Source organism: Euleptes europaea, chromosome 4 (genome assembly GCF_029931775.1).
Source record: "Euleptes europaea isolate rEulEur1 chromosome 4, rEulEur1.hap1, whole genome shotgun sequence".
In the NCBI taxonomy this organism is placed as follows: domain Eukaryota; kingdom Metazoa; phylum Chordata; class Lepidosauria; order Squamata; family Sphaerodactylidae; genus Euleptes; species Euleptes europaea.
This window is the reverse complement of record NC_079315.1, coordinates 50403614-50418185: the sequence shown is the minus strand read 5'-3', so window position 1 is coordinate 50418185 and position 14572 is coordinate 50403614. Positions and strand designations below refer to the sequence as shown.

The 14572-nt window shown below is 40.7% G+C and overlaps 1 protein-coding gene across 1 annotated transcript; it reads right to left on the bottom strand.

Annotated features, from left to right (window-relative positions):
• Positions 1-5226: 5226 nt before the first annotated feature.
• On the bottom strand, positions 5227-13703 carry LOC130476660 (cytochrome P450 1A1-like). The gene is made up of 6 exons (XM_056848623.1): positions 12879-13703; positions 11041-11164; positions 8345-8434; positions 8124-8244; positions 6856-6942; positions 5227-5509 (listed from the first exon to the last, which is right to left on the bottom strand). The coding sequence occupies exons 1-6, from the start codon at positions 13701-13703 to the stop codon at positions 5227-5229; spliced, it is 1530 nt and encodes a 509-aa protein (XP_056704601.1).
• Between the last annotated feature and the right edge of the window lie 869 nt (positions 13704-14572).

The following is a 14572-nucleotide window of genomic DNA, read 5'->3' as shown; positions in this document are numbered from 1 at the left end:
GCTTACCTGTCAAGTGAGGGCCTGCTTCAAAGTGCCACTTATGAGGAAAGTTTCTGCCTTCGAGGGCCCTCCCCCGTGGAAGGGGGGGTGCTGCCACTTTCTTACATTATTGTGTTTTTTAGAAACCTTCCCTGATCTAACATAAGCTTCTTTTATGTGACATCAGATTTTACCTGTTTAATGAAGCATCTCCTGTGTGCAACTCACAAACCTAGTACCACACCTTGGCCCTGCCTTATTCTCTGGGCCTGTTGAACTTTGCCCAATTCTTTTGCTCTGCCAGATTTACCCAGTCCTCTCCTCTGTGCTCAGGTTGCTGTCTTGGAACTGTCTTAGATTGAACTACAAATACAACTCTGTCTAAACCTTGGTCCCTCCCTAGGAAAGATGCAAGCTGTTACTGTGGGTGGTCAGAGAAATACATGTACCTTAAGCACATTTCATGCAAATAGGCCCACTTTCCAGTTCTATGTGGACTTCAAGCTAAGGTAGCTTGAGCATAAGGAAGAAAAACTTCTCCAACCTCTCAGGAGCTGGAGGCTAAGGTTTTACATCCAGTTTAAAGAGATGTGCAAAAGCAGAAACCAAGGGAATGTTGCCAAAGGGGTAAGCCTCCTAATGTAAGTTTGGAAGAAATACTAAGCTCTTGAATATGGTGAAATCAAAGAAAGTTTTATTCAGGGGAATAATTAGCACACTCAAGCAATCACAATAATATCAGGCATCCAGCAAAAGCACAAAACACTAGAATGTCCATGTTAAGATGTACACATACACACACTGTGCAACATATATTACTCAAGAGAGGCAAGAGGCCAAAGAAGCCGAACAGGAGAATAAAGCAGAGTTGGTTACAGCTACCTTTCTATATAGGTTCCCTGCAAAAGCTCCAAAGCAAGGGTCCAAAAATTTCTGGGCCACCAATCATTCAAAAGGATCACACCAAAGGCAGAGGGTAAGATCCATGTGACACTGTGACAGATGGGGCCCTAAGGGGGTTGGAGCAGAAGTTCATGCTTGCAGGCTCCAAAGCAAGAAACCCAAGTAGAGATCCAGAAAGGACGAGAAGAGGGTAGGCACATTATTGGCAGTTACCGCACTACTCATTTTCAACATTTAATGAAACATCTTATCTTTGTGTGATCACACCAAAAGCCTTCTCTTTGGTTTTGAAAATGATCTCAGAGCGTTGATTGTCCATGCTTTCAACAAATGCTTATATGATGAAGTATTTCCTTTCTCCATTTTAAAGACGATTCCCCCCTTGGTGTGAACATTTAGAGAAGTTATTCATTTCTCCACCCATCTCCCTCCCCTCTCCGCCATCCATTTCCACAAGCCATTTCCCGTTGTTGTTGTTTTAAATGTTGAGCATTGGGTCTAAGGAAGCATGGTAGGAGCGTTGTGTTTAAAAAACAAAAAGAAGCGAGCAGGCGATGGGGTAAATCTCCAGGGGAAGCGTAGTGTGTGTGGGGTGGGATCACTATGAGTGTGTGTGTTTTCCACACTCTCAGGTGCAGTTGTTTGCCAATGGCGGCGCACAATCGCCGGCAAACAACTGCAGCTCAGAGCGTGGAAAACACACACATACAGTGATCCCCCTCCTCCACACACACTAAGCTTCTCCTAGAGATTTCCCCCACCGCCTATTCACGTGTTTTTGTTTTTTAAACACAATGCTCCTACCATGCTTCATTAGGACCAATGCTCAAAAAAAAAAAAAAAAAAAAACAACCACCTGTGACTTGGGCACCCCAGACGAGCTCCCCCCACCCTTCCAGGATACTTTCAAAAAGGACAAGTGTGGTCAGAAAATTAGCATTCATTTTCAAGTCTTAGGGACTGACAACGATGAAAATGTGAGGTATGTAATTAGAGCAGTAACAGCCTTTGGGTCTGGAACAGGACCTTTCCCCTCTCAAGATAGTGGGAGATTTAGGCAGCCAAAAGCTAGATTTGGACACAGACTTTGGCCTCCATTATAGGGCTTAAAGCTTGAAATAAAACAAAATATTCCTTCTTTTCAGGCTCAAGGAATAGAAAAGGGGATCCAAGTGAGATCATTCATTCATTAATTCATTCATTCATAGACCTTTATTGGCATAAAAATTATTACAATTGTTACAAAAAGGGATCATAAAATATAAAATCAGTGAAATAAAACAAAGAACAATATAATCAATTATCAGAGCTTGTAAGTTTTTGCACTTTCATCACATCCACTAGAAAATTGGCAACACCCTCAGTAATCTCCGGTACTGAATCATTCAATAAAAATTGACATTTTACTTTATTAGACAGGTGATGTTTTGAATAAAACCAAGTTTTTAACCATTTCTCATAGGATGTTTTGTATAGAGAACAGTCAACCAGTATGTGTTCAATTGTATCCAGGGAGTTGGTACCACAAGGACAGATCCGTTCCTGTATTGGGATTTGGTGGTACCTTCCATACAGCATCCTTGATGGAAAGGCATTGACCCTAGCAAGAGAGAATGCTCTACGGAGGATAGGGATATCCAGATTGTAAAAGTAGTGGGGGATACTGTCAATTTTATTCATAAGACCCAACATTGCTGAAGAGCAAACATAAGGTTGAATTGGGTGCATATTTTGAAGCTCCATATCTAAGAGACGTTGTTCAATAATTTTAAAAATGTGGGCTTCAGTAGTTGGAGCCAAATCTTCTAAAGAAACTCCGATAGATCTTATTTTGGTCAAAATTATACAATCCCAGGAGGTATTGTGAAGTTCTTTTAACAACAGTGATAAAAGAGCCAAGTGAGTTAATAGCTATGCTCCCTGATTGGCTGAAAGGGAGTAGAAGGGTTTTACAGGATCTTGGGGATGCTTCCAAATAAGAAAAGAGAGGGGAGCTTTCCCTTAGGTTAGGTAAAGGGAGAGGACTGTCTCTCTTTGAGGCTGCTGTTGTTCCCAGTGAGCATGATTATATTATGGAGAATTGTTCCCCATTCTGCCCCTTCTCTACTGGCTCTCAACTTTGCACTTTAGATGGCCCTGAACTCTGGGTTTTTTGGGTGTCATGTGACTGGCAAAGGAATCAGTATCTGCACCAAGATGGAGGGGAAGAAAGAAAGGCCAACAAAACAAAAGCTTCAAGAGAACAATGATGTCTGGATTTTTGTCTAATTACCAGAGACTCTGATCCCACAAAGTGGTACCGTGCATCTCTTAGAGTCGAAAGGTAGTTCATTTTGTTCTTTCAATCCTAGGTCAACTAAGCATATTTCCAAACCTGCAGCTTCCAACCTTGCATTGCGTAATGTTATTTCTGTCCTTTACATTGTCTGTGCTACCAATTTTGCAGTATCTTTCTTCAGAATTTCTTTAGGATCATTCTTGTACATGGACTGCACATTCTTTTGCCTAATAAATGAATATGTTTCATGGTCAAAATGAATATTGTACCCATTTTGCTAAAAGGATAGCAATTGTTCTGAGCTCAGAAAATGTCAAGTATGGCACAGGTGAGAGTAAAATTGAATAGTTTCATGTGAAATTGCAGCCTATTTCTGAATTCACATCCAAAGTAATATGCATTCTATTCCCATGCTTTTTGAAATAGTGGATGTGCTCTGAGTACTTACAGATTTCTCCAGCATTTACAAGTCTTCTTATAAGACTGGAGAACTCCCTAAATTGAGGATTCTCTCTGGATATTCAGCCCTTAAGAGGACTGGGTGTCTAGCCTGAATACCTACAGATTTTCACATCTTTTACATGAGATGGGAGCTCTTGGAGTCCATCAACCTTTGCGTGGATTCTGGAGCAAACCAGTCCTCATGGACTGTAGGAGCTTAGATTTCTCCAAGTCTTTGTGTAGACATGGAGGTTCTATAGACTCCTTATGGATCTCTCCATCCTTTGAATGGAGGCACTGAATACTCCTTAATACTTGCAGGTATTGGGAAGTGTTCATCCCTTATAGACATAGACGTTCATAAGACTTCTCACAGACCAAAGTCTTACACAACTTTACACAGCTTTAAGTATTGCATAACCTTCTAGTTCTGACAAGGCTAAAAGATGGCATGCACACACACACAGAAACTCCCTGATCTTCGCATAGGATCAGAGGCCTTTCATATGCTAAAAACACTCAAAGATTTCTCTATGGTTTCATGAACTTAGTCCTGGCATGGACTAAAAACATGCTTCAAAGGCTCATAACTTCAGCTCTTACATGAACTCATGGAATCAGAGATTTCTCTAACCTGTACATACACCAAAGACCTAAAAGGTCTATTTATCCTTAACATGAATTAAGAACTTTTCAAATCTCTCTAGGCCTTGCTGAGCTGGGGAGGTTCACAAATGACATGACTGGGTAAAGTATGTCTACTTGTTTTATGATATTCTAGGTATTAAGATGCTTTTAACGAAATCAGACCTTATTCATTGCACTAACCATTTTTTACAAAATTTCTGTAACTATTTTATTTCCTTAATGAAATATTATTACTGGTTTAAAGTTTGAATTCTCATAAAGAGGTATAGAGGTTTAAGATTGCTTGCATACATGAACATGTTTAAGACTCATAATGTCTGAACTTTGTAACATGTTTTAGAACTTTGTAACCATTTACATGCACATATATATATTATGTAAAATAAACTATATATACATTCACATCCTTTTCATAATTTATTGGGCCATTCAAGAGAAAGCTTACTTTGGTAAGAAGCATTGAGTCCTGTCTAGTAGGTGTCTAACTGAATAAGATAACATACTTCTTCTCAGGAAGGGGTCCATTCTAAGAGTATAGGCACTGAAAAGCATTGACCTGCTTCAACCCTTTTTTCGGGAATGGCCACTTTGGCTTTGGCTTTCTCCCCAGGTTTTGGCATTTGGGAAACCCAAATCCGAAATGTACCAAAATGGCATTTTTTGGGTTTATTTTTGGTTTGGGTTTATCAATATGCACAAGCCTACTTCAGACCAATTTCTTCATACCAATAGTCTTCAGACATTAGCCTTTTTTTGGACACCAATCTGATTCTCTCTCAAATTTTAACTTATATATACTTTTCTTCCTCCCTTTATTTTTCATTCTCTCCCACTGACACATCCTCTGGTCTGTTCACAGAGTACTTCTGTTTTCTATTTATATATGCTTTCCCTATCAAGTTGGATGTTCAATGTATGTGTGTTGGGGGATAATAAATGGTACTAGATCTAGGATATCCCACAAAAGACAATCCTGATCAAGTGCGCAGCACTACCCGAAGTCGGTATGGTTTAGGTGACATAGATAGCCCATATACTGGAGTTAGATCTAACTGATCTTCAGCAGGCTTCTCTAGCCTCAGGTGTTGCAAGATGGTGGTGAGGATAACAAAAACCTCATTGCGGGCTACTTCTTCTCCCAAGCATTTTCGTATCCCCATTCCAAAGGCCATAACCTTCTCGACCAAGCTTTTGTTGAGTTCTCCATTTTCATTCAAAAATCTCTCTGGTTTAAACAAATAAGGGTCCACCCATAAGGTTCTGTTGTAAAAAAAAGAAATGTGTTTTAGATGCCTATGTAAAGTATCATTTATACAAGACGCCAAGATTAGCTGGCCCAACACCACTGTTTATTTAAAGAGCAGAATTCACTTTTGTTCCTCTTATAATTTTCCATCCCTAAGAAATGAAAGCAACATCCTCTGCAGAATTGTTATTACATTCTAAGATCCCAGTTTAACAGGGGGGAAAGTGTTCCCTCCTTGTATCTAAGCAGAACTGAGTTTGAAATGTGGTCACTGCTACAAATAATTGAGATTAGGGCTATGGATTCGGTAAAAACCAAACTGAAAAAATACTGAAAAAATGCAAATTTGGGTTTGGGTTTACTGAGTCTGCAAAATCTGGGAGGTTGGCAAACCCAAATTTGCCATTCCTGAGAAAGCCAGATAAAAATCCGGCTTTTTCAGGAACATCTTTTTGCGGCTCCTGGGGAGGCATTTTTGCAGATAGAAGTCTCAGATTTTCAGCCAGAAGGGACTCTCCTTGCAAGAACCCCCCATGTTTGGTAAAGATTGGGTCAGGGGTCCAGAGTTATGGGGTCTGGAAGGGGTCTCCCCATCCTCCTCCATTGAAATGCATTGGCAAAGTGGTTGAGTTCAGATGCTTTAGTGTGATCTTTGTAATGTATCTCAATGGAGAAGCAGGGCTTTAAATGGTGGGAAAGTTTGTCCCGTGCCTCCATAGAGATACAATGTATCCAGAGCTGTTGAAAGCCACGAAAAGCCCCCATAGGGTTTAAATGGTCAAATTTTTCGGGAAGCCCAAATTTAAAGCCAAATTCCTACCATTACCAATATAGGAAATTGGGCATTTGGGTTTTCCTGGTGAAAAAAAACCCAATAAACCCAACCCGAATTTTACCGAATTTTTTTTCAACTGCCCTAATTGAGATAGCATACAGGAAAGTAAAGATTATTTTGTCCATCCCAAGCATAAACACAAAACATGATGGCTAAGAAAATGCAACCTGAGTTACTAGAAGAGGAGGAATTGTGCTTTTGCCAGAAGAAATACTGTTAGCAGTGTCTGAAAGCAATGCTAAGAAGAGAAGAAGCATATCTTCAAATAGCAAGAAGCGTTATTGTGTGTGTGTGTGTGGGGGGGTGTCCATGAGTTTCTGGGCACAGAGCTTAGACATGCACTTTATGTATGTGCGCATGCACACTAGAGTCACTGGAATATCCAACCCTGTTCTACCCCCCCACACACAAACATTGTACACCATACCTCATTAGCTATATAATATATGCTATGTGTCCACGCAAGAAAAAATACTAACCATAAAGCCACTATTTGAAAATTAATAATAATACATAGGTACTTACTCATCATGATTTACTTGATACATATTCACAAAGATACATGTGTTTTGAGGAATGCAGAACCCATTGAGAGTTGTGTCTTTGGTAGCGCTAGAAAACCAAAGTACATCATTTTAGTTCAATGTGGTCACTCTAGATTTGTTCAACAGTTCATATCGTAACATTCTGTAATGGCAGCCTGCAGTGACCTGTATGCAAGTGGGGACCACTGGTTTTTTTGGGGTTTTTTTGGTGAAAATGTGGGCGGTCACTACCTTCCCACTCTCATCTGCATAAATGGTTCAGGGTTGAAACATGTCTGCCAGTCTCCTCCTCTCCCATTGCAGGGACATCTGTGGCATAGTAGTACAAAACAAAAGTAACTTAATCATAAATAGTATCTGTGATAAAGCATCCCTACATTGTATTTTATTGCTTATGTTGACCGTTCATCATAACTATCCTTCTCTGTTTCATCAGATAGGGACATGGGGCTCCCAAAATATTATATACCTACATGTTCTAATGAAAGATGATGTAACAAACACTGTAATCCCTTTTTGAAGTAATGGTGATTTTCTTGGTTAAGCCTTGGTAACTTACAAACAGGTTAATTTATTAAAACATTTATATCCCACTTTTTCTCATGGTTCAAGGTAGCTTACAATAATAGTTAAAAATATTCTCAGTTCAAACCAAAATAAAATAACAACCCCAAATGTCTCCCCCCTCCCCATTTAGAGCCAAATGACATGTTGTGCAGAAGGTGCATGATTACCAGTGCCAATCCAAGCAGAGTTACCCTTTTCTAAGTCGATTGAAGTCTGTGGGCTGACGGGGAGGGAACTGTTTAGGATTGCACTATTAATTCCACCTCAACCCAGCTGAACAACTCACTGTCAGTCCCTGGCCTCTCTCCCTTGATATATAGGGTTGCCAACTCTGAGTTGGGAAATACCTGGAGATTTTGAGGGTGGAGCCTGGGGGGAGGGGTTTGGAGAGGGGTAGGACCTCAGTGGGGTATAATTCCTTAGAATCCAATCTCCAAAGCAGCCATTTGAGCCAGAAGAACTGATCTCTGTCACCTGGAGATTAATTCTAATTCTGGGAGATCTCCAGGCCCCTCCTGGAGATTGGCAACCCTATTGATAAACCCATCTAAAAGATCATAATTCTTATTGGTAGAGGTTTTTCACTTAGCACCCTACTGACTGTATAAAATGTTAATAAAACTCGTGCTAGCAGAAAATACTTTCTCTTAAATATAAACTAGGTATATTTTTGCTTCTTACCGGTGAGGAATAGTGAATGGTATAAAGGAGGTGTGTCTAAGCATTTCATTGATGAATGCTTCCGTGTAATAAAAATATTTTCTATCATCAAACTTTGGTGGTTTCAGTCCAATCTTTCCATCTGCAAAGAAGCAAGTTGAGCACAATTACAGGCATGGTTCCCAACTAAAGGATTAATTTTGTTTCTAGTTTTCTTTTTCTTTTATTGAGAATAACATTACCAATTTCTTCTTGAATTTTTGCTTGAATTTTGGGGTATTTTATCAGGTACAGGAATATCCACTGCAAACATCCTGACACAGTACCAAAGCCTACAAAATAAATGCATTAAGATAACTGTGAATTAACATCCAAGGGTAGATTTCCACTGAGGCATTTATCCAATGTTAATTATATTGCAATCAATGGATTTTAGCCTACTGTGGTGTGTAGAAGAAGAGTTGGTTTTTATATGCCGACTTTCTCTACCACTTAAGGAAGAATCAAACCGGCTTACAATCACCTTCCCTTCCCCTCCCCACAACAGACACCCTGTGAGGTACATGGGGCTGAGAGAGTGCGACTAGCCCAAGGTCACCCAGTTGGCTTCATGTGTAGGAATGGGGAAACCAACCCAGTTCACCAGATTAGAGTCCGCCACTCATGTGAAGGAGTGGGGAATCAAACCCGGTTCTCCACCTTAGAGTTCACCGCTCTTAACCACTACACCACGCTGACTCTCTCTTTTTTTATTGAGAATTACCGTATTTTTCGCTCCATAAGACGCACTTTTTTCCTTCTCAAAAGTGAGGGGAAATGTGGGTGCGTCTTATAGAGCGAATGTGCGCACAGAGTGGGCTGGGCGCGCTGGGAGGCAGCCGGGGAAAGCTGCCTCGCGCCGTTCCAGCGCGCCCAGCCCGCTCTGTGCGCCCGCCCAGCCCGCTCTGTGCGCTTGCTCGCCTCCCAGCTGGGAAGCGGAGGGGGGGCGGCTTGGCGCGCCCGCCCACCTCCTCCCCACCTGCTCTGAGCGCTTGGCGCGCCTCTCCCGCCCGGCTCCTCCCAGCTCGCTCTGAGCTCTTGGAGCGCCCGCCCGCCTCCTCCCCGCCCGCTCTGAGCGCTTGGGGCGCCCACGCGCCCGCTCCCTGCCCACGTTTTTAGAGGAGGAAAACAAGATTTTTTCTTGTTTTCCTCCTCTAAAAACTAGGTGCGTCTTATGGAGCGGTGCGTCCTATGGAGCGAAAAATACGGTACATTACCAATTTCTTCTTGATTTTTTTTTCATGCATTTTGGTTTTTTTTTAAATCAGGTACAGGAATATGCACTGCAAACATTCTGACACGGTACCAAAGCCTACAAAATAAATGTAAAACTCCTAGAACATATTTCTTTATGATGTGCCAATCTATATTAATTGGTTTTTATATAAAATCCCTCAGACCTTTAGATTTTAGTTTTTTGCACACTGACAGTGCAATGCTATGCAGAGTGACTCCAGTCTAAATACACTGATTTCAATGTCCTTAGCCTGGAATAACTCTGAATATGATTTCACTGTTAAGTTAGAAGTCCCAGATATTCTGATGCATATGAATTTTGCTAATCAGCAGCACTTTTTGTTTATTGTGATGAGTTGTGTGTTGTTGTTTTTTGCCGTAACGTCACAGCTGATTTATGGAGACCCTGTAGGGTTTTCAAGACAAGTACATTCAGAGGTGGTTTGCCATTGCCTGCCTCTGCATCACAACCCTGGTATCTCCCATCCAAATATTAGCCAGGATCAGGGCTGAATGTGTGTGCCTGGCCCAAGGTCACCCAGCAAGCTTCTATGGTGCAAGTGAGGATTTGAACCTGGGTTTACCAGGTCCTGGCCAGACACCTTAACCACTACACAAGACCTGACAGGGCAAAGTTGTTAGTCAGAAGCTGGGTCTTGAAGGTTGACAGACATAAGTTAGGTTTTGATTGTTAAGAAAGAAGGGTTAGTCTAACCTGAATGGGAATTGAAGATCTGAAGAGGTATCAAATAGTTGCTTAAATTTCCCTGTCTGGGGAATTAACTGAGGTGTTACAGCTGGCCAGAAGGATTTTGCTAGCCCTGGTATATAACTTAATGGCAACAGAAAGTTGGTTGAGACCTTATATACCTAACTGAGATTGTTTCCCTGAGGGATGTACTATATAAAACATAATATCCTGGTTGTGTGTTAATATTTACCTTGTGTGTTTTTCTGAAATAAACTTTATTCTTCACTTTAAAAAGTAAGCTACTGTGTGCCTGTCAGTTTTGCCTCAGTTACCACAATCCGTGCTTGGGTTGGTTTATATTCAAGCCCAGATCCTATCCCTTCATACCAGGTTTCATTTTGATCCCCCTCTGAAAACCCTGGTGCAGTGGGGTAGGCAAGAAATTGTATTATAACAAAAGAAGAAATCCTGTGGGGTGGCGTCTAGCTCCCAGGAAATCTGTTACATACATGAATGTGTTCCTCATTGCTGCAACACATTATGGCTTTTGGGGATCTAGCAAACAAGTAAGCTGTACTCTTGGAGCTGGTCTTTTTAATGATTCAACATGTCCCAGTTTCCATTATTTCTCATGTTGAATAGCAAAGTGGGCTGAATCAGTTTGTGTGGAATTGTATTCTAAACCTGTGCTTAACCAATTATAACCAAACGTTGTTCACTGCAGATATGAATCGACATAAAACCACCATCTATGTGGATCAGGCTAGAAATTACCATAGCAGGAAATGAATGATCTGCTATAGTTCTTAACCTCACCAGTCTTCAATCAGACTCACTCTACCCAAGTAACATAGGAATACTCTTCCGATCCCCACAAGGTCCTAACATCCATCCTACCCAAAAGATCAGAGATCTGTTTTGAATAAATGTGCTTTAACATCCATATTGACCAGTGTGATAAAAAATACTTACCAGCTCCAAAGATATCATTAACAGTAGTTATTATTTTATCTCTAGATAAGACTGCAGCTCTCCTATCAGGGTTTTTCCCGTTGCTTACACTTAACAGAGCATCAGTGACGTCTCGGAGATGGTTCTAAAAGGAACAAACAAAACCCTCAATGCTATTTTTGTCTAACCACTTTTCAAGCTACATGATTTGAAAACAACTGCTTGTTTATTCTACAGGGAGCTGTAAAGAGCATCTTGATTTGTTCCGCCCATGGAAGTGAAAATCAGAGCCTATAGTTCATACATTCAGCAATGTAGTAAAATATATTTTTCCATTCCTAAAAATTCATTGCTTTGTAAAATCAATATATTACTTTTATCCATGCATATTAGCTTCTAATCCAGTTTCAAAGCTGTAATTCACTTTTTCATGTGACCTTCCCTAGGAAATATACTAGTTGCCCATAAACCATCTTTGGTGGAACAGGATGTGGCTTAAACAGATTTGCCTCAGTTGGAACTGGAGGTGACAAGTAGTGTGAGCACTTGTACAGAAGATGAAGCTGGAGACACCATCACTGAAGTTAAACTGTGCTAAAGTAAATTGGGGAGCCCCAGCGTCCACAGCTACTTGGACGCCCTAAAATTAGTCAGCTAATTATTACTGTCTTTATTTTATTATTTTTTTCACAGTTTAGACTGATGTGAAGGAAGCATGTATTGTCTTAAAATATTTATAAGTCTTGAAATAAAAAAAATCCCAAATATAACATGGAATATAGCATTTGAACTACATAAAGTACATTTTATTCATTTTTTTCTTCCCTTATCAAATGTTTGTACTGAACTACTTTTGATCACTGGAAAGAAATTTGAGATGCTCTTTCAGACAGGCCTTGTCTGTTGTTGTTCCACTGTTATATCCTGGAAGGGGTGAGGCAAGCACCTTACTCTGGGATGCGCTTGCCACTTGCGCTTGCCACTTGTGATAAAGTACTCTTTAGATAAGGCTTCTCTTTCTCCTTTTGACTGCAACCTGAATCTACTTGAATAAATATAAGTTTTACTTTTTGCAATATACTTCTTCGGATATTTATTTACTGCACTCAATATCATGCTTCTATGACTTGATGGCACTTTACACACACACACATGACTGGCAAACTCTGCTATATTAATCAAATATTTAGTGCAGCAAATCCTTCTTGTAGTCTGTAAACTGCTACACATTTCAATAATTCCATAAATAACACTAACAATCACATAGAATACATGTGTCCTGCTCCATCTCTATTATATACCACTGCCCCAAGTACCATTAAATTCACTGCAATTCATGCCTAAGTAAATACAAACAGGATGAGGCTGCTATTACCTTTATCAGTACATTATTGCTTTTCTCCACTCCCTCATCAACTCCTTAAGGGCCGCAATACTGGTGCTGCTACAGATATCTTGAGGCAAGCACTGGGCAGCAAGAAGCAGGGCCCTACCCAGTGTATTCTACTTCTTCATGCCATCTTCCTCCACATATGCAATTCGTAATCCATGCTTACTTAATGTGCTAGAGAAGCAGGTCTGGAGAACTAGGCCCATCCAATTGCTTCTATTTGTTCAGATGTGACTCACCATAGAAACCTCATGTGTAGGGGAAATTAGGAAGAGGTCTGATGCTCACACACTTCCTTTCACCTCTAGCCACACAGTGCATAAGATTTAATGTCTGAATGTATTTAGTTGAATGTGGGATCTCCTTAATGCTCTGGGTACCTTATACACTGTTAATCACTAAGCATGTGGTCTTTCTGGGATGTTGTAACATCGAATAGCATTTAAAATCTCCATTTTGGAAAACTTACCTCATCATATGTGGCATAGTGATCTTTCACACATTGGGTGACAAATTTATTGAAGTTCCCATAAAATTCACGAGCCGCTTTTGAATTGGGGAGTGGAAGGTATCGAAGACAGGGTATAAAATCAGCTGGGTTGAACACACTTGATGCTTTTTGAAAATCCTGATTTAGCTTAATGATACTTATAAACTCTTTGTCGGTGTGGTTGTATCTCTTGCCAAAGCAGAGGGCACAGACCACATTAGCCACAGCAGAGGTTACCACAACAGAGGAGTCAAAGCAGTCATCCTTTGCTGAAAGCGCCACAAAGGTTTTCACCAGTTCTGAAGCTTCAGCACAGACATGTTCTTCAAGAAGGCAAGAGAAAGTTGGGGAGTTGGCTTCCGATTTGGCAAGGGATCTTAAAGCTTTGCTGGCAATTTTCTTCTGAAGCTTCCATTGCTCATCATACTGCACTGAAAATGACATGCTTTCTCCATTGGCAAAGAAAGAAAAGGTATGCATGTTGGGTCGGCCAGCAAAACTTTCCCCATCTCTCAACAGCACCTTTTTCACAGCATCAAAGCCATTTACTACCACAACAGGTACCATTCCCAGCTTTATCTGAAACACATCTCCATATTTTTTCCTCATGCGGTCAAATGAAACATAAGGATACTCCTCCAGCTGCAGAAGATTCCCCACAATTGGCAGTGACCAAGGTCCTGGGGGAAGTGGATGTTTTCTTGTTAGTCTAGTAATTAAAATCTGTACAGAAATTAAAATAGATGCCACTGTAAAGAAGACAATAGTCATCTCTGAAAAGGAAAATTCAAAAGCAAAATCCATTTTTGGCAAAGAAAGCATCTGAAAAAGAAAAGATTGTTTTAATTGTAGTTGGTTGTAAGCCACCTGAAATATGTATTATATAGAAAAACAGGCGATAAATATTTTTAAAAATTAAAATACAGGGATCCTTTGCACTTAAATTTGCAACAACTTGCACACAGACTTGTGAAACAGTAATACCAAACAACAATTTCCCAGCCTTTCACTCAATAGAATCCAGTTGCTTCCTGGGGTTTTATTTAAGAGCTCGTTTATTCATGAAAGAGTCCAGAGGTTCATGTTTGCCATCCTAGGAAAAAAGTAATTGCAGGTTCTTGATGTACCTGCCGCTGTATACTATCCAGTGACTCCAAGTGGTAAAACCACTAGTTTTCAGTACTAAGCAAATTGGGTGGAGCCGCAGAGTGTAGTTGCTGCATAGACAGCCGCTTCATCTATTGGGAGATGTCAGTGACTGGAAGCATCACAGGTGCATCTGGTCTGTTGCTAAGTCCCATTTGGCTGATTCACAGCCTTTTCCCAGCTTATACAGCTGAGTGGGGACCCCTTAGATGGAATAGCACCTGAGGTAAAGGACAGGTTCCACAGGGCTATCCTAGAGGGGCTTATAGCATATCTCTAACGGAGGCCTCTTGGATGTTTCCCTCATCCGAGCATCGTGACTGCCCAGTGCTCAGCCTCCCAATTTTTCAGCCGTGACAGGAGCACAAGGGCAAGTCCTGTTCAGGTGACTTCTAGTGTAGCCATATCTACTTCTGGTCAGACTGCCCAAATCCCACAGATGTACCCTCTCACAGAATTAAAGGTCTCTAAATAATTATTAGTGAACACAAGTCTTTCCAGAACTAACTACACTATAATGTCTTACT